The 18,766-nt window shown below is 41.3% G+C and overlaps 3 protein-coding genes across 7 annotated transcripts; 2 read left to right on the top strand and 1 right to left on the bottom strand.

Moving 5' to 3' along the window:
• Positions 1 to 353: 353 nt before the first annotated feature.
• On the top strand, positions 354 to 6,560 carry dnajc18 (DnaJ (Hsp40) homolog, subfamily C, member 18). 2 transcript variants are annotated; one of them, XM_058087385.2, is made up of 8 exons: positions 354 to 846; positions 1,330 to 1,498; positions 1,602 to 1,747; positions 1,891 to 2,097; positions 2,162 to 2,274; positions 3,072 to 3,181; positions 3,256 to 3,428; positions 3,634 to 4,022. In XM_058087385.2, the coding sequence occupies exons 1-8, from the start codon at positions 720 to 722 to the stop codon at positions 3,639 to 3,641; spliced, it is 1,053 nt and encodes a 350-aa protein (XP_057943368.2). In that variant the 5' UTR covers positions 354 to 719; the 3' UTR covers positions 3,642 to 4,022. The 2 variants fall into 2 exon arrangements, with proteins under 2 accessions (XP_057943368.2, XP_057943366.2); XM_058087383.2 differs by lacking the exon at positions 3,634 to 4,022 and adding an exon at positions 4,835 to 6,560 and having other exon boundaries at positions 355 to 846.
• brd8a (bromodomain containing 8a) lies at positions 5,753 to 14,787 on the bottom strand. 2 transcript variants are annotated; one of them, XM_058087382.2, is made up of 21 exons: positions 14,324 to 14,787; positions 14,182 to 14,229; positions 13,687 to 13,783; positions 12,014 to 12,083; positions 11,866 to 11,915; positions 11,651 to 11,773; positions 11,457 to 11,537; positions 11,318 to 11,382; positions 11,098 to 11,240; positions 10,799 to 10,981; positions 9,987 to 10,077; positions 9,733 to 9,867; positions 9,434 to 9,594; positions 8,895 to 9,327; positions 8,667 to 8,710; positions 8,313 to 8,602; positions 8,093 to 8,185; positions 7,762 to 7,830; positions 7,267 to 7,549; positions 6,949 to 6,993; positions 5,753 to 6,770 (listed from the first exon to the last, which is right to left on the bottom strand). In XM_058087382.2, the coding sequence occupies exons 2-21, from the start codon at positions 14,198 to 14,200 to the stop codon at positions 6,711 to 6,713; spliced, it is 2,535 nt and encodes an 844-aa protein (XP_057943365.2). In that variant the 5' UTR covers positions 14,201 to 14,229; positions 14,324 to 14,787; the 3' UTR covers positions 5,753 to 6,710. The 2 variants fall into 2 exon arrangements, with proteins under 2 accessions (XP_057943365.2, XP_057943364.2); XM_058087381.2 differs by having other exon boundaries at positions 14,182 to 14,232.
• On the top strand, positions 6,702 to 18,019 carry gng8 (guanine nucleotide binding protein (G protein), gamma 8). Of its 3 annotated transcripts, XM_078787559.1 has the most exons (7): positions 6,702 to 7,616; positions 9,726 to 11,018; positions 11,090 to 11,165; positions 11,486 to 11,543; positions 15,510 to 15,580; positions 17,241 to 17,342; positions 17,761 to 18,019. In XM_078787559.1, the coding sequence occupies exons 6-7, from the start codon at positions 17,259 to 17,261 to the stop codon at positions 17,887 to 17,889; spliced, it is 213 nt and encodes a 70-aa protein (XP_078643685.1). In that variant the 5' UTR covers positions 6,702 to 7,616; positions 9,726 to 11,018; positions 11,090 to 11,165; positions 11,486 to 11,543; positions 15,510 to 15,580; positions 17,241 to 17,258; the 3' UTR covers positions 17,890 to 18,019. The 3 variants fall into 3 exon arrangements, with proteins under 3 accessions (XP_078643685.1, XP_078643684.1, XP_057943370.1); XM_078787558.1 differs by lacking the exon at positions 15,510 to 15,580; XM_058087387.2 differs by lacking the exons at positions 6,702 to 7,616; positions 9,726 to 11,018; positions 11,090 to 11,165; positions 11,486 to 11,543; positions 15,510 to 15,580 and adding an exon at positions 16,523 to 16,597 and having other exon boundaries at positions 17,761 to 18,018.
• Positions 18,020 to 18,766: the final 747 nt, after the last annotated feature.

Below are 18,766 nucleotides of genomic sequence, written 5' to 3' on the forward strand. Positions count from 1 at the left end.
ATTGCAAAACCTATTTTTGCAACTGACTAATTGAATTTATTATTTTTATTGATTATTTCTTTTAGGAGACATGTATTCAGTTAACGTCTGCTTCAGATTGAGTCGGATCTTCTGGAATTAATTAATGACGCCAACCAAGGTTCCACTGTAACTGAGACGTTCTGGACTATACTATGGTAATACCGTGAAAACTTAAATAGCGGTTTTTGTTTAGTATTTAGTTTTGTAGAAATTCAGATGTTTATTCAATACATCATATTATTTTTATTCAGATGTTTTTCATTTAGAAGATTAATTTTTAAATTACGGTGCTGTGTTTCCGTTTTTCCAGCAGAGGATGTGACGTCACGAAGGTCTTGCCTTACACCCCCTGTCAGTTCAAGCTAGCTGTCAGGTGGGAGCCGTCTGAATTGTTTGGCTCTTCAAGTATCATTTAAAGTGTGCAATATTATTGTGTTCATATCTTTACTCGAACAAAAAAAATGTAACTTGACTGACAGAACAACCGCTGTTGCTGGTTTAACGTCAAGTCAGTGCGAGCTGGAAGCTCACAAGCTAGCCAGTCAGCTCGCTAGCTAGCTAGCTAACGTTACGCAGCTGTCAGTCAGCGAAGCTAAGTCGCTAACAAGCTAGCTGCTCGGGCTGCACCACCACTGTTGTGACGCTTACAGCCAGAAGCAGTCCTCTACCGGACACGTAAGATCAGAATATTTTCTAAAATGGACAAAGACGAAGCCGACCGGTTGATAGAAAAGGCGAAGCTGATGTTACGGTCAGGACGCAAGGACCGAGCGCTACAGCTGCTGTACGAAGCCCAGAATATCTATCCCAGCACCCGGGCCAGAGGTAACATTAGCAGTCACACATTCTGCAAAGTTAAGGTTAATGTTCGTCTACTACGTGAATGTCATCCTAATACTTTATATGTCAACGGTGTTTAGCTACGACTGCTAATTCCATTCGGAGAAGAACTGAAATGCAATCATCCTAACTTCTGTGCAGGCCCCCTTTTATGCAGTTTCCATTGCATTGTGCATGACTCTAACTAATAGTATGTCATATTTAGCTATGCTCATGTAACTTAGTAAAATTAATATGAGAAACACCTGTCTGTGTTAATGGTCATCCAGGTCATGTTAACCCGCTAAAGTTGCATCAAGAAAACGGGACTCCTCTGGCTTCTTCATTTCTAAAATTCTAGGTGTGGAGTTGTACTGTTTAAGTCCTTGGTGGGTGGGTACCTCTATTGTGACCCCCACCAGCAACATAAATAAGGATGTATATGTTCAATTATATGATCATCATGCAAGGTTTCCCTCTTCTCTGTAGTGCTGATTGATGCCATAGTTAAAAACGGAAGCAACGCTGCTCCGGAAGCGAACCATGTACCCCCACCAAAAGGCTGGAGAGACGAAGACTGTGGAAACGCTGAGAAAAGTCACGCGAGTGGTGATGACAAGAAGAGCTACACAGAAGAGCAGCGGCAGGGTGTTCTCAGGTCTTTGACTTGTCCTCATGAGATTAAATGCAACATAAAACAGCGTGTTAGAAAGGGGAGATGTTGTTCTGTTGTATTTGAACATCCACCATTTTCACCACAGGATTAAGAATTGCAAGGACTTTTATGAGATCCTTGGTGTTCCCAAGAATTCCAGTGATGAGGATCTGAAGAAGGCATACAGAAAGTTGGCCCTCAAGTTTCACCCTGACAAGAACTTTGCACCAGGAGCCACAGATGCATTCAAAGGTAGGGAGTTGAAATGAGCACATTAGAAGATATTCTGTAAAAGGAGGTTAAGAAGGTGAATCCTATGGAATCTATTCTGGAATCTCTGTCACACTCACTAATGCATGTCCACGCAGTATCATCACTACTCTCTCCTCCTGCAGCAATAGGCAACGCATACGCAGTGCTGAGCAATCCAGAGAAGAGGCAGCAGTATGATCAGTATGGAGATCAATCGGCAGCAGAGAGCGCATCACAACACACCACCCACCATCGCCATGGACACTACCGAAGCTTCCACAGAGATTTTGAGGCTGATATTTCCCCTGAGGAGCTCTTCAACATTTTCTTTGGAGGACGCTTCCCCACAGGTTAGTGTCCTTACATAGCAACAGTATAGCCATTCTCGTCTACCTGTGTCTTTGTCTCCCTCAGGAAACATTCACGTCTATACCAACCAGGGAGCCTCCTACTCTCAGTTCTACCAGCCTCGTCGACGACGCGCTTACGAGAGACGCGAGGAGGTGGTGGAGGATAACCAGAGTCAAGTCAGTAACTCATACGCCTTCTTTTGGATACCACACATTTGTCATGATCTTGCTGAGAATGTAAATTCACCAGACTTTATATTAAAGTGCACTTGCACACTCTATTGAGACACAGTAATATAGTACTAAACTGCATCAAATTAAGTGTTGGTTGTGTTCATTGTCATACAGTAGTGTGCAATGAAGTGTGACAAGCGCATTAGAAAGTGCAGATGACCTCATCAAGTACCCGGTCTCTCTGTCTTGTGGGCACCAGGCCAGGGATGATAATAATCTCATCATGTTTGTTCAATAGAACAATGACATGAATGGAGGGAGCCCTTGTGTCAGTCATAGGGTCTCTCTGTCTTGTGGGCACCAGGCCAGGGATGATAATAATCTCATCATGTTTGTTCAATAGAACAATGACATGAATGGAGGGAGCCCTTGTGTCAGTCATAGGGTTCCTTTGGGTCAGTGGAAGCGAGCCCATTAGCCCATCTTGCCAGGTCACTGGTATGTGTGTGTGTGTGTGTGTGAGTGAGAGTAACAGGAAGTTTAGTTTGCATCTATAAATCTGAAGAAATTTTTTCTAGGAAACAAATGCCATCTTTTAGTAGGATCAATATGGTAGTATCTATCACTTCAGAGTGTACTCGGTTGAGTAAAGTAAGTATCAACAGCCCTTGTGGTATTTAACATGTTTGCAGCTGATTGCGTGTGTTGACTGTTTGGGTAGAAAATGCTGAGCTGAGCGCTGCAGTAAGTGCGTGCCGACTCACTGTGTTGAACTGTGCATGGATGTGATCTGCATACAGAACACCTTCACGGCTCTGCTGCAGCTGCTCCCTGTCCTTGTGCTGATCCTCATCTCGGTGTTCACTCAGATGATGGCCACCAACCCGCCCTACAGCCTTTTCTACAAGCCGTGAGTTTCTAGGAAAGACATTGTGAGCAATCATCTCAATCGACATTGATCCCATGCAAGTTGTGCGGTTGCAGGTCCATGGGGCTGGTGGTCTCCCGGGAAACGCAACACATGGGTGTCCCGTACTACGTGGATAAAAGTTTTGAAAAGGAGTACCGTGGCGCTGCTCTGGATGAGCTTGAGAAGACGATAGAGAGTGACTACATTGAACACTTGCAGAGCAGCTGCTGGAAGGAAAAGCAGCAGAGTAAGCAAAACATCAATAGTATTACCTGATGTTTTCCATGGGTGGATGGATGGATGGATGGATGGATTGATCTAAGAATAATTAAAGTAAATAAGCAATTCCATAATTAATTTACATGATACTAGGGCTGCAACTAACGATTATTTTCTTAGTCGATTAATCTGAAGCTTCCTGTTTCGATTAATCCAGGTCATTGTATTCTCAGGGCATTGAATCCTCCGGAACTGGACTGTTCAGGTTGTTTTACAAGAAGTTTCACCTCTCATTCTAGCAGGCTTCATCACTTCATGCTCAATGACTAGGTGGGACAAACACTAGTCTGACTAGGTAGGACAGCCATAATCAGATACAAAGATAGTAGGGTCAGCTTCCATGGATGACGAAGGAAAGTAAATATTGTCAGGCTGAGATCGTAGGCTGTATGGGGGGGGGGGCAATCAAATTGCTGCAGCTCTAATGATAGACTTTATTGAGTCTGGAAAAAGTATGGAATTTTGAAATCTGAACGCCATAGGAACCCTGAGTCAGAGGCCCTGTCCACACGTAGGTGGGTATCTCACAAAACATCCACACGAGCCCGCAGATATCAAAATCAAAGAAAAACCTCCGGCCAAAGTGTAGATTTTACGGGTTTTTTTTACATTTCCAAACGTCACTGCCTGTGACAAAGTATGCTGTGATGTAACACACGCAACAACATGGCTACCCTCAGATGTTGGTTGAAGCTATTGTTCAACTGCTTTTTGCTTGCTTGTTTTTGCAAGCCCAAATACTGCTTCACATTAAACAGCGGAGGTGAAGAAACACTTTAAGGTCAGCCACTTTCCTTCAAATAACCATTCTACATCTCAGGCATCCAGGCTCCGACGCTGGTTCGACCTGGACACACTACCAGCTGGTGGGAGAACTTTGAGATGGAAGTTGTCTTCCCAAAGGAATGGCGCAACAATTTCCCAGTGTTACAGTCGTCAATATTGTTGTTGTCAGTGTTAGTAGCATTTTTATGGTTACGTCTGGATGCATTTTTCTTTTTTTTTTTTAAAGACGAAGTTGTGTGGACACCATTTTTTCCTAAACGTAGAGGGGAGATATATGGGGTTTTATAAATACCCTGCTATGTGTGGACAAGGCCTGAGGTGGGACCTCTTTGTTGTATGTTTCGTTTCCTCCAGGTACTCTAGTTCAGTTAATTGGAGACCCTAAATTGTCCATAGGTATGAATGATTGGTTGTGTATATGTGCCCTGTGATTGACTGGTGACCAGTCCAGGGTCAACACTGCATCACACTCCAAGTCAGCTGGAATAGGCTCCAGCTCGCCTATGACCGTGAGCAGGATAAGCAGTTAATTACAGAATGAATATTTGCTTGATGTGAGACCTTACTCTCCCTTCCTCTCCTGGTCAGAGTCAGACTTGGCCAACCTTGGGCAGCTGTACCGAGACGAGCGTCTAAAGCAGAAAGCTGAGTCCATGCGGCTGGACAACTGTGAAAAGCTGCACAGACTGGTGGGACGTCAGAGAGGCAGCAAGTGAGGATGGTCTGCTGAAGAGGACACTTTTCTTTCTGTGTGCAGTCACAATCCGGTACATTATTCTTAACATTTATTATTTGAGGTCATTTCTCTACTCGAGCCACACTGGAAGGAATCAGGTGCAGCAGAGTTGGAAACAATGTGCCTTCTCTCCTCTGGGATGGTAGGATATCAAAGTTGCATGTCAGCTGCTTTGGTGGTCACAGCACTGTCAGTGTTGTACTAAGGCTCCACTCCTGTTCTACTTAAAAAAAACAAGAACATAGTATATACTGTATAAATGGTCTCCATATGAGGTCACGGTATTAAGCTATGTTTGTGTCCACACATTTTATTTGTCTATTTATTTTCTTGACTGTTTAGTATCCTTGCCAAATATGAGTATTTAATTAATCAATACAGAGACGTTAATAATGATTCTTTGAAATCACAGTGCTTCTGTACTGTGTGGAGCACCTTTTAATTTATTATATATTTATCAGAAAATAGAAAGGACTGATATTTACACTGTACTTGATCACATGCATATGTCACAATGGAGATCTTCCATTGCTGCTTCCGTATTGGACGTTTGGAAGCAACAGATGAGACTTTCGCTGTCAACTCAGGCTGAAGGTTTGTACTTTTCTGAACCATAACACAACTGAATTAACGATCTGGGATTCATGTTACAGTGGATAAATACTGCTACCTTTAGTTGTTGTCAAACTTCATCTCAAGCACTTTTATTATCATTTAACAACACAGGATTTAACATTTTGTTCCTGTTGCATGCACCCTAGTAAAGAGTGTTTTTATGACATACCTATTTTAGCAAGAAGTTTTAAATCAATGAAACACACTGGTTTACCTCCACAGAAGAGGTAAGATAAGGACATTTGTCAGTCAGAAAATTAAAAAAGGTATGTGGGTTGTTTTATTTGTGTTTCTTTGGGTCATCTGAATGAATGAGACAATCGTGTCCACCAGGGTCACTACCGTATGTAACTGTATGTCGAAATTGAAATTCTTTAGCTGGCAATAGTTTGATATTATAGCACCTAATGACAAGCCTGAAACACGAGACTACAAGCCAAATATGAGTTTATTGTTTAAAAGTAAAGATTTCATTATTGTCACAGCCACAAACCACAGTTAACAGAGTGAGAAGGTATCCACAATACTGTTCCACTTAAAACACAGTTAGGTGGGGTCAAAACAACCACAAAATATACATCATTTAAAATTATTTCAAGATTGTTAAAATTAGGAAACAAAAATATTTGATCTTCCACTCTGAGCAAGATTTTTTTTAAAACTCAGACTACCAAAAGGTTAAGGAAATCAAACTCTTTGGCGCCTGGTCTCACACATCATTGTCATGACAGTAGTGCATTTATCACAGCCCACCACTCTACATGTGGCCTTTCCAGGTTTAGGATTAATTGACTTTGAGGCTTGGAGACACTTTTTATGTTCATTTCTACAACCTGATGTATTTGCCTGTTAGAAGGCTATGAGTGATGAGCAGCTATCGCAAGCTTATGACCTACTCTTCTGGAATACCCTTTTGTAATCTGGGATTACGTGTAATCCATTTCTGCAAGATAGGAGCTTCCCCACATCACAGTGTTGCTGCTGCTCATTGGAATACAGAGAGCACATTGAGGATTATGCTGCACATATGACGCAGAGTGGGAATCTTTACAGTTCATGTTTTTGGAAGTATAAACACTTTTCATTTAAGGAAATTATTCAACCTGTTTTTGTTCACTTCTTCATTTTGAGGTCAGCTTCAATGGCACACCGGCGCCCTCTGGTGCCTCCATCCTAGAGGAACAAATATAGAAATGTGTACTGTGTACCACACGCAACTGCAGAATTACTTGATTGTTAAACATCTTATTTATAAGACTTGTCTCATTTCTATTTACACTGGACAGGTTTTCCAATGATTGTTCCCCGCAATGTGTATTTTTGTGTTACAGGTTTAGAGGTATGTACTTACAAAGAGAGACAGCAGAAAAGCAGGGGAGGACATGGAGAATGCATCCTGTGAAAAGCAGATGTACATCAGTACTTGGATTTTAAGATAATGTTCCAAAGAGTACAAGAGTTGGTAGAAGAAGGAAGTGTATTGTACATTGAAAGCTTTGTATATGCTACTGTGTGGCCATTTTTAATCTTACTATTCCGTGTAACACTGCTGATTCCAAACCAAAAAAAATCAATGAGGACAATGCTAACGGTTTGCTGCTCAGGCGCAGTAAATAAATGTTGCAAATATCATGTTCTAATTGCTTCTGTCAAAATCTTAGTGTTCTACCTTGTCAGTGGAGTCCTGTCGCCGCAGACCCTCACGACCTCGCAAGTTCTTGGCGCTGATACCGGACTCTGAGGTTTCCATGATGAGCTGGGTGGCCAAAAACTGCTGGATCTGCTCCAGGACATCTCGCTGCATCTCCACGGCCATGTGGTACACATCGTGATCCAAGCTGTTGTACATGACAGCGTTCTGAAACATCAGCATGATGTCCCGCTGGAACTCGGCCGTGGTTCGCATAGAACCGCTCTCGATGTTCTTCTTGATGGTGGCCAGATCCATGGGCCTGCACAACAAAAGAACCTGTGAGCTGAGCAACGCATTTTGCCAACACCCAACACCAAGCATTACAGGCCAGTATGTTATGCAATGTTTTTTTCATTTTATGAGCTATTTCTGTCGCTATTACCATCCCGTCTACAAAACAGCAGAAATACAAGCCAGTTTACTGTTCCAAACCATAAACCCAAGAAGAGCTGTAGTAGAAGTTGCACTTACCTGTGCACAATACCATGATATCCTGGTGCAATTTCTTCTGTCACTGGCTGCAGGAAGACATTTGCATACCTGCGTGTAGAATGAAACTGATGAAAGAAATGTAGGCACAAAAGAATCACGTGCTGGAGGTTAAAAATAGCTGTTAAATTTACTTTCAGACATTTTCGCTTCGAAAAAAATTGTGACTTGATGAAAGGAGGACAGTCTTATTTAGTTCTGCATTGATTCATCAGTACAACATTAGTGCAACCTGATGCTCCTACAAATTCAATTTATACTTTTAATCTGAGTACTGAGCAGCCACATCATGATCAGTCATCAGTTTTCTGACCTGTGATTGGCTGCTGCCCTCCAAACCAACATGATGGCCTTTTTCCAGATCTTGTGAGCCTGTAGAGCCTCCAGGTCCTCACTGCACAAAGAGCTGCAAACACAATACAGTTACTATGTCAGAATGGAAACATCTAACGTGCATGGTGTACCCATGTGACGAGCTGGTAATGAAAATTAACATGTTACAACCATGTGTGCATGTGTTTGCTGCAACTCACAACTGTGATGAGGCAGGGCTGCTGGGGATGGAGTCGGCCGTGGTGTGGAGCTGCAGTGATGATGATGCAGTGTGGAGGCTGCACGCATCTTCGCTCTCGCTGGCCGCACGCTCCATCTCCATCTCGCCATCAGCTTCTGATGAGAACCCATCCACCCCGTCTCCATCTTCTTCTTCCTCCTCATCATCTTCATCTTCTTCATCCTCTGGCCCGTTAACCTCATTATCCACATTAGTCCCTGAGGCGTTTTCTATGCTGGCGACGCTTCTTCCACTCTCTTCCTTTATGTCCTGCAAAGATAGATGATGAGTATCAAACAACAAGACAGCAAATGAGTGATGTGGTGACCCATACCTTCTGATGCCTTTCTGTCACTGGGCAATCTTTTAACAGTGATTCTGCAAAAATAGTACACCATTCATTAGGTACACCTACACTTTTAAATGAGATTAAATACAAGCGCTTGTCAAAAATGTGATTTGATTTGATCATGCATTACAATATGCAGTGCCATAGCGTCAAATCAGTCATAGCATGGCACAAGGCAGTTGAACACACTCAGTGTTGCATGCATTTGCATACCTTCACAGGGGTTATCAGGCCTTTGCTGAACCCACTTCTCTTCCAAAGAAATGTGGCTTTTATGGTGCACCATCTCTGCTGTGTCTCTCACAGCCCTGGGCTGTTTAGTTGCTTCACTGTGGCAGCGCGCCGAACCCCTGGAATTGGATGAGGAGGTGGGCGGAAGGCCACTCAGTACCTCTGGGGTTTCTGCTTCACAGTTATCCTGACTACTGTACACAGAAGCTGAAGTTTCGCCCTCAATGTCCAAATCTTCAGCCTTCTCTGTCAGGCTACAGAGAGATGAGGATGGTGGGGCCGCTGTGGGCTCCAAGCAGTGAGCCTCTTGGGTGTGCAAGGACTCAGTCTGCCAGGCGCCAGGCAGCGTGTGGCCATTCTCTTCACATAGGAAGAGAGCAGCCTCCACTGCAGCTGCATCTAGAGCATCTGCAGCCTGGAGAAGAGGGCACACGTCACTCTTGCAATCCTACATTCAACCGCTAATTACCTCGATGTTGTGAAAATACATAATATGTGCACTAGTTGTCATATTTTAGCACCTTGTCCTCAATGATGGCAATGATGTCCCCCACCGTCTTCAGGTCAAGTTCATCTCCCATGTAGGAAACTGTCACATCCTCCTCGCTCAGCTCTGAAAGTTTAACACCTGTAGTAGGCGGCTGGCACCCATGGGACGCAGTTGGCACCATCACATCCACATCTGCATATGATTGACACCAACAATATTATATAATGGAAATAACACATTTGCCAGTTTTAAAGAAAAAGAGCGTCTGAAATGGAAAAATAAAGTGTCACTGAAGATGAAGATAAGGATTGTTGTGAATGCAGGTGAGACCTGAACATGCTGAGGCAACAGTCTTCACAGGAGCTGGGGTGGTGATGGAGGTAGAATCAGTGTTGACCATGAAGCCTAACTGGGTCGAGAACTGTGTGGGACCCGCTTCCAGGAGACGAGACAACATGGGAGCACCTGCCATGGAGGTAACATCATCAAGTGTGTCAACTTGTGTTGGATTTCTATACACACAATATGAAATCATTGTCTATGCTGGTATACCTAAACAAATGTCCGGTGAGTGTTATTTGTACCTGATGCAGGAGAGAAGGGTTGACAGGGTAGAGCCAGCTGTAAGTCATGTGCTGCTGTCATATTACCAGTGGACACATCACGCTCTCCCGTCTGTAAACATTTTAAACAACATTTTTTTTCTTTATAAAGTGATGACATATTTGTAAATACAGTGGAACCTCAGTTTTTGTTATTAATCCATTCTGCTCATTCAATTAAGGTAAAATTGTTGCCTTGTTTTCTACATGTAAAACTTCATGAATCGTACGTTTCGGTTTTAGTTTTTTCCTCCCCATACAAAATCATGCAAATCCAAATACAGTAATCCGTTCTCGACACCGAAAAACACATTTTATGGAGAAAAATGAAAGTCATCAGAGAACTAAACAAAGTGGAGTTAACATACTTTTGATATTCAATGTTCATCATTCATATTGTTGTTGAAGCTGGACTATGCTTGACTACATAATGCCTTGCTGGCATTTGAAAATAACAGTTTTAAGTTACGTGTTTTGTTTAGCACTTCATTGTTGATTTACTGTATGTGATGCGTTAATTTGCTGTGGATGTGTTGTTTTTGTGTGGCCATCCCTGGTCTATAGTGTCATAAGTCTAAAAGAACCACTATACATTCTTCACATAAACATTAGTAGACATTAGACATAGACATTAGTCACTAAGAGTGGATGCAAACAAAATAGTTCGTTAGGTACACAGTTTAGTTGTACTGAGACAGTGTACAAAACCAAGACGTATTTATGGCGTTCATTTTTGTGCAAAAACTTAAATAACACTTTAATATAAATTTTAACATTGTCGTTCCTCAGCCTACCAGTCTAGACGTTGTAGCCAAGATATTGCCTTTCTTCAGTAGCTCAGAGAGCAGTGGAGACGGAGGCGGGGTGCCTCTCTGGGACAAGAGCTTCTTTTGGGTGGGGTCATCCACAAGGGTGGGGTTCTCGTTACCAGAGCCAGAAGAGTCTGCAAATGACATCAACCTGGACGATCCTGAGTCCTAAAGACAGAGAGCGTAGGAGAAGAATAAATGTCGGGTAGGATGACACGATACAAATCCTATGATGCTTTAAAACGATGATCTGAAAGTGGCAACTTGTCATCTCAGGGACTTACATCTTTTGTGGAGGAAAAATCCAGAGTCAAGCATGGGAGAGGATCACCTGATGGAAACTCCACGCTCGGTGAGTTACAACCAGAGGGTGAATGCATGGTGGCACCTGCCACACGTCGAGGTGTGTTCTTTGCTACCTGTCTGGCTGAAAGAAATATTTCTTTCTTCGATAAACATAAATACAGTAGATACCATAGATATAGTTTGAAGTAAAGGTGATACCCTGATAGGCAGCATCTGTGCATTTCTTTTTCAACTCTGCTTCTTCCTCTTCCAGCTTCTGTTTCCTAAAACACAAAAATGTTTGACAGTGATTGTGCAGGGGTACCTAATGTTGTGATTGCAATTTTCTGTATCTTACCGCTGAATTTCCTTCCATAACTCTTCCAGTTTGGAGTCCAGATGACCAGCTTGAATGAGTTCTGACTCTCTCTTCAGCGTCCTGCAGGTTGGAAACATGTTACAAATGCAGTGCAATTCTGTCTTACGCACCATTGTCGTTTTAACAGTGCTAGAATTAGCACATATACATAATATATATACAGAACATTATACCTGTGCTCCTCTTGGGTTTGCTTAATCAACTTTTTCAATTCGTCAATCCTCTCAGCTGTCAGCTTGCGCACGATCACGTCCCCCACCGTCTCCACCACCTCCCCCCTTTCACCTCGCTTCCTCCTGAAATGACATGCAAACCTTGTTGTGTAGGGAAATAGGCCAGATGAAGGTGTCAAACAACTTAAGCCCTTGCTTGGTTTCATTTCACTCACTTTGGGGCTTCAGTGTTTTCCAGAAGCTCAGAGTATTTGGAGGCACAATGCTGTGAACAGGCGAGTTCAGTCAATTATAACACATGGAAATGGTGCAAAAGATGATAGAATTGTTTTTCTGTATTGAAGGAAATTTTTTCGCCTTTGCCTTTTGAGAGAACCAGTCAGGTGGTCGCCCAAGTTCTGCAAATGGTTTGATGGCCCGGCTGACAGAGACCCTGCAAAGTTAAATGTGGGCAAAGTTACGGGTTCATACTCTTTAAATTAAAACTCAATGACATTTAGACTTAGTTTTATGTCAATTCATGTTTCTTATGTTTGTCACACTTAAATGTTCCAGATCATAAAACAAATGTTAGTTAATGGCAACACAAGTGAACACAAAATGCAGATTCTAAATGAAACTTTATTATTAAGGGAGAAAGAAATCTAAACCTACATGATCCTGTGTGAAAAATGACTGCCCCTTAAACCTAATAACTGAAAACAAGCTTTTGCGATAACTTTCAGTGAGTCACTTACAGCGCTGTGGAGGAAGTTTGGCCCACTCATCTTTGCAGAATTGTTGTAATTCAGCCACATTGGAGGGTTTTCCAACATGAAGTGCCTTTTTAAGGTCATGCCACAGCATCTCAATAGGATTCAGGTCAAGATTTTAACTAGGCCACTCCAAAGTCTTAATTTTGGTTTTCTGTAGCCATTCAGAGGATGACTTGCTGGTGTGTTTTGGATCAGCTAAACAGCCCCAGACCATCAAACTACCACCGTCATATTTGACTATTGGTATGATGTTGTTTTTCTGAAATACAGCATTATTTTTACACCAGATGTAATGTGACACACACCTTCCAAAAAGTTCAACGTCTCAATAGACCACAGAGTGTTTTACCAAAGGTCTTGGGGATCAAGGTGTTGTCTGGCAAAATTGAGACGAGCATAATGTTCTTGTTGGGTCTTTTGTGATAAGCAGTCGCTCCAATCTTGGGGTCCTTTTGGTTGGCCAGCCACTCCTGGGAAGGTTCACCACTGTTCCATGTTTACACAATTTGTAGATAATGGCTCTCACTGTGGTTCGCAGGAGTCCCAAAGCTTTAGAAACGGATTTATAACCTTTTTTAGACTGATAGATCTCAATTAATCTCAGTTATATGTCTCAGTTATGTCACTTTTTCGCACGGGGCCATGTAGGTTCAGATTTTTTTGTCACCCTTAATAGTAAAAAGTTTTTTGCATTTTGTGTTCAGTTGTGTTGTGATTGTTTGATGATCTGAAACATTTAAGTGTGACAAACACGCCAAAAAAGAAGAAATCAGGAAGGAGGCAAACACTTTCCACACCACTGTGTATGCATACTCAAAATATATGAATATTTTTGGTTATCATATCTCGCAAAATTAAGTTAAGACAAATACAGTACGTATGGTACGTCTGTAGAGTGACACCTTGGCTTCACTCGTTAAAATTACTTAATTACACTATAATTCTAACTATTAATTTAGATTAATTTTTCTCAAATACATACAACCTTATATTACAAATATTTTTAAAAACACAATTATACTAATGTTTTTCACGATATTACTCTCGTATCCTGCCAACATTTTTCTTTATTAGCTTTATTGTAAGCATCAGCTATACAAAAGTAGGTGCATGTCAATAAATCTCAAATTGCAAAAGTAAAAATATGTTGAACTCCGGAAATCTAATAGCGTTTGCATAATATGCTAATTGATTCAGCTGCACCAATATATACATTATATGAAGCATACTATTTAGAATTCCTTCATCCCAGCATGCAGTGGGTGACATGGCAAAGAGTACCAGTTCTGGTCTCCACTCTTCATCACCGATGTGGCCAAACACAGCTTCTCCCTCACTGACCATGGTTCTGTTGGTCCAATGACAAGCAGCTTGTGTTCTGCATATGGGGGGAGGGGGGGAGTTGTCATAGCAGCTAACGATAGACATAAAAACAAGCATGGCTATTCATTTAAAAGTGATACCATTACTGGGCCTTGCATTCATAATCTTTCAGCATGCTAACTCGCAACCTGCAGTCTTTCCACTCGTATGAGTGCTGCACACGCACGCACGCACGCACCCACGCACGCACGCACACACACACACACACACACACACACACACACACACACACGCACACACACACGATGAGTGACCAGCTGGAGTTACAACCGGGTGTATAAAAACAGAGAGAGGTGTCAGCCTTGAAGACTTGCAGTGTTGTGCAGCCGCGCAACTTGGCCGCTAGCACACAGCAACATCACATCATCATGTCAGTGCACCGACATTACTCACTCCCAACGCCGTTTGCCATCTTCCTGTCATCCCGACACGCCGCACATCCTGCTGGATGGAAATCCGCCAGTTAACATGAGCCCGAACTACACAGAGATGATGCGTGAATTTCATTTCTATTATATATATCCGTGGAGTTTACCTTTTTAAAATGCCAACACTGCCGATGTTTATCTCTTTGGCGTTAGCTCGCTCGCTCCATCGTATTGTGCCTTTGAGCTAACTTAAATATCTACTCACTCCCCTAAAAAAATGCTGCATTTGCTTTGCGTCGGAGAGGTTTTAGGGGGAGTTGTTTCAAACGCGGACGCCGTCCACTTTAGGGTAAAGAGTCAGAAGCAGCAACGAGATACACGAATACTAGTCACCATGGTCGTTTGTCATTTCTAACTAGCTAGCTACATGCTGTGCACGCCCACCGTACGGCACTCAATGATGGTGTCTGCCGCTATGCTAGCTCACGAGCTCACTTTTACCCCCTATCGATCTACTTCATTTATTAGCGTGACAGCGATAAACATCCAGGTGACAGTTATTACACTCATATAACAGCTGTGACTAAGTAACTAAATGCAGATTTCCATAACCAGTGAATGGAAAAGCTGCACTTAAATAATAGCAGTGGGCGGATCGATACAAATATCGATACCAAGGGTTGTATCAGTATTAGCTTGATGCGATTGCTATTTTTGCCTGTTCTTCTGTTTATTTTTACAAATATCTGTTTTTGTTGTGTTGTTCATATTGTTACCGTGTTGGCATTATTATATTGTTTACAAACACAGGGAATAAGTTATTGGACATAGGAAGGCTTTGGGGGCAAAAAGCCAAATAATTTGAATGAGAAGCAGTATTAGGGAATACTCATATTCTTACATTGCCTTGTATTTGTTTTTGAATGGATTATCATAATGATTGATTTTTAATGTTTTTTGTGTTCCCCAAATATCTTTGTCTGTGGTTTATATAATCATCTCTCAACAAAAATATGAATGCAAGGCTTTTGTTTTTGTTCCCATCATTAGCTGAACTCAACTCAGCATCTTCCATGTACAGCTCCTTCTCAAATATTGTTCACAAATCTGTCTAAATCTGTGATAGCAAGCACTTTCTCTTTAATCCATCCACCTCACAAGTATGGCATAGGTGCTTATTGTTAGACAGCACAATTATTGCACAGGTGTGCCTTCGGTTGGCCACGATAAAAGGCTATTCCACAATGTGCAGTTTATCGGAAAAGAAGAACCAAAATTCTTGCACGATATTGCCACGTTTTGTACCTTTAGATGCATATTTTTCCATAAAATGCTGATCATATTTCATTACAGAGGACATGCTTTGGAATGGCTGTATCATCTCAACTTGGACTGGACATAATCATCTATGAATCAATCGTTATGTAATTATTACTACATGCAAATATCTCCAGTTACTCAAATACATAAAACATTGGTTGCAAAATGTATTTAAGATTATTCATGATTCATTTGAAAACTGATTAATCTAAATCAAAAGTTTAGTCATTTGACAACCATTGTTAAAATACAACATTGTCTTTTTTGTTGTTGTTATTTTGGGGCCCTCAGACAGGATTGAAACAGCTTTCTTTCTTCATTTACTGCTCCACTATAAATCCTCCACAGAGAGAGACCAATTAATAGTGGGAAACAAATGTTAATGAGGCACCTGACATTTAAACTCCACAACACTGCCACTTTGCCCCCTGGTGCTGCGTGTAATAACTGTCAGCACTATACGGCAAAGACTGCATCACATAATATCATCATTACAACCCTCCATTGTCACATACTTGCACATGGTAACACACACCATGCATATAGTCCTAGTTTTGATGATGTGTCCTCAAGTTGTAATGGTTTACAGTGCTAAACCAGTCCAAAACCCAGTCAAATGAACATTTTTAAATCAACTTTAACTTAAGAATGAGTCATTCAGTATGTACTATTTATTGTGGTTGTAGTTTGTAATATTTTGACCTGCTTTCATACAGCAAACTACATGATAATAGGCACCACTCTGTGCTGTACCGGATATTAATTGTGGTGCACAGCCACAATAATAAGCCTTTTGTGAAATTATTGCTGTGCACTCTCATTCAAAACATAACAATAATGAAATATTGTGATTCACGGTCAATGTCACATAGCTAGGTGTTTTTTTTTTCAATCTGTGTACACTGTACTCCAGTATGTTTTATGTCATATGTCAATAAGATTACCGCGGCATGTTGCCTCACACCCACGCTGCACTGAGCCCATCCTGGGGGCAGAACCAGCACTAATTAATTGAAGGAGGGGGTGGGGGGGACCTGTTGAGCCTTCCCTGCTCATCTTTCTCATTAATCTCACTGCATTTTATACTGCAAGTTGACTTCACAACACAGGAGTGTCTCACGGTGAGTGATTCATTTGAGCTATTTTTAAAATGTAACAAGTTTTAAATTTAAGTCTGTAGCTGTTTATATTTATTGTTGTATTTGTAGAATATTTTTACATATTACATGTATTTTTACAGTGTCTAAAATATAGATGATTTAGTATTCACATTATTTTCCATTGATAGTGTTGGAGAATAAATTCTCCGCACCAACAATAGAAAATAGAGTTCATATTATTATTATTGTTATAACAATACAAAAACACTAGATTGTCTTTTTAGATCCGTTATTTATAGGAACGTGTTTACAACCCCAAAGATTATATTGATTGATGTTCCTCACATAACGCAAATCATCAAATAGCATACTTAGCCTATGCTGTTATCTGCAGCATATTAATGTTACTGGGTGTATTTACAGTCTCAGTGATAGCGCCCCCCCCCAGGGGAGCCTCCTCCCCTTTGCCCTCCACCTCGGAGACCCACGCTGCGCCACTTGCAGCTGAGACCCAGGGCGAAGAATTAATGAGCAAACTGAAACAGACTATGTTTTAGACTATGTTACTCTTGCCCCAGATACTTTAAATGACCTGTCACTTGATGTGTTTATGTGTTTGTCGTTGTCTAAAAACGCAACACTTCTCCATGTGTGTTTGCTGCAGGCTGGTGGTCTTGACAGGATGTCTAACAACATGGCCAAGATTGCGGACGCTCGAAAGACGGTAGAGCAGTTAAAGCTGGAGGTCAACATAGAGAGGATGATGGTATGTGCACGCTGTGGAAATACAAAGCAAAAATAACAAACCTGCCTGCCACCTGTTGCTCACCTGTAGTTTAGCATTTATGTCAGCCCCTGAAAATGTTTTGCACATACAGCATACAGTCATCCCTCGCCATATGAAATTGTGCGGCTTTACCCTATAACTGTTTTTCAAAAATATATTGATTAATGAATCATGCTGTTTTGTGGTTGAAAATGGTCTATTGCCGCATTACAACAGTCAAAACATATGCATTTTTACGCAAATGTTTTATATATTTTGGCCCAATTAAGCATTTTCAATCATAAAAGTGGCTACATGAACTGAACTAACAAATACAAGGCATTAAGAAGACACAGTGAAATTATGATGTGTTGTATTCTACACTGATGATATTTATATATTGATGATATTTGACCAGGTGTCCAAAGCAGCAGCGGAACTGATGGCCTACTGTGAAGCCCACGCCAAAGAGGACCCCCTGGTTACACCTGTACCTTCTTCAGAGAACCCCTTCAGAGAGAAGAAGCTATTCTGTGAGATACTTTAAAGCTTATACAAAATATTTGTAGATTTTTCTTTGTCGTTTATGTATGCATTTTACATCTGGTGACTGTGTGTTTGGTTCCTGTAACTCACTCATATGTTTGAAGATGATAATGGCAATAAATACTTTTTTTTTCTTGCAAACGGAGTGCAAAGTTCATTTAAATAAGCAGCGGCGGCCTTGCCATGTGTTCACACAGGGCCACTTGAGCTTATACATTAACTCAATGTGGCTTCTTTTGCTCCTTCTCAACCTACATTAAGGTGATTCCGGATCATTGTCACATCACATTAAAGCCATTGCCACCATTTGTTACCTGCAAGCCACAATGTTTGCACAGTAAAACAAGCGGTCTTATTTACCAGTTTAAGTCGTTGATGAAATTTTGATAATTTTATTATGTTATTTATTTTTTATCTATGGTGTATTGAAGGTTTATAGTTATATAAACACGCTTCCCTGTGTCCTTATAGTTATATAAAATAGATAGCTTTATTCATCTCCAAGAGAAAATCATGGTATATCACAAATAATATGTCTTTATAATGTATTTCCCTTTTTGCTGCAAAGTGACTACTGTACTGTTGCCATCTATTCCAATCCCAGCCACTTGGGGTCATATTGGTGGTTACTGACAACATTTTCAAAATGTTTAATTTGAAACACAAATGAAGGTTCTTAAAGAAAGAAATCACAGCGTTGAATGAACTTAATTATTATGACTTTTTCCAAAAGCTTGTAAATTCACAACATGAAATCACTCTACACTCTGTCACTGTCTTCTGTCACCCGTTGCAGCAGGACTGGTACGTCATGTCACTTGTAGAAGCGTCTGTCATCACCATGGTCACCGCTCCGCCCAGCAGAAACTCCGCTGCAT

This window comes from Doryrhamphus excisus, linkage group LG21 (genome assembly GCF_037039965.1).
Source record: "Doryrhamphus excisus strain RoL-2023G ecotype Guam linkage group LG21, RoL_Dexc_Guam_v1.1, whole genome shotgun sequence".
NCBI lineage: Eukaryota > Metazoa > Chordata > Actinopteri > Syngnathiformes > Syngnathidae > Doryrhamphus > Doryrhamphus excisus.

What these genes read in the sequence shown, in the direction of transcription:
- dnajc18 (XM_058087383.2), top strand. Translation starts at nt 720, where the DNA reads ATGGACAAAGACGAAGCCGACCGGTTGATAGAAAAGGCGAAGCTGATG. An exon ending in AGCCACAGATGCATTCAAAG is followed by an intron (nt 1,748 to 1,890) that starts GTAGGGAGTTGA and finishes CTCCTCCTGCAG; the next exon opens with CAATAGGCAACGCATACGCA. An exon ending in CTGGAAGGAAAAGCAGCAGA is followed by an intron (nt 3,429 to 4,834) that starts GTAAGCAAAACA and finishes TCTCCTGGTCAG; the next exon opens with AGTCAGACTTGGCCAACCTT.
- gng8 (XM_078787558.1), top strand. Translation starts at nt 11,511, where the DNA reads ATGAGTTCTGACTCTCTCTTCAGCGTCCTGCAG. An exon ending in CTCTCTTCAGCGTCCTGCAG is followed by an intron (nt 11,544 to 17,240) that starts GTTGGAAACATG and finishes TGTTTGCTGCAG; the next exon opens with GCTGGTGGTCTTGACAGGAT. An exon ending in TCAACATAGAGAGGATGATG is followed by an intron (nt 17,343 to 17,760) that starts GTATGTGCACGC and finishes ATATTTGACCAG; the next exon opens with GTGTCCAAAGCAGCAGCGGA.
- brd8a (XM_058087382.2), bottom strand. An exon ending in TTATGGAAGGAAATTCAGCG is followed by an intron (nt 11,383 to 11,456) that starts GTAAGATACAGA and finishes TTTGTGTTTTAG; the next exon opens with GAAACAGAAGCTGGAAGAGG. An exon ending in GACAGGACTCCACTGACAAG is followed by an intron (nt 6,994 to 7,266) that starts GTAGAACACTAA and finishes TGCTTTTCACAG; the next exon opens with GATGCATTCTCCATGTCCTC.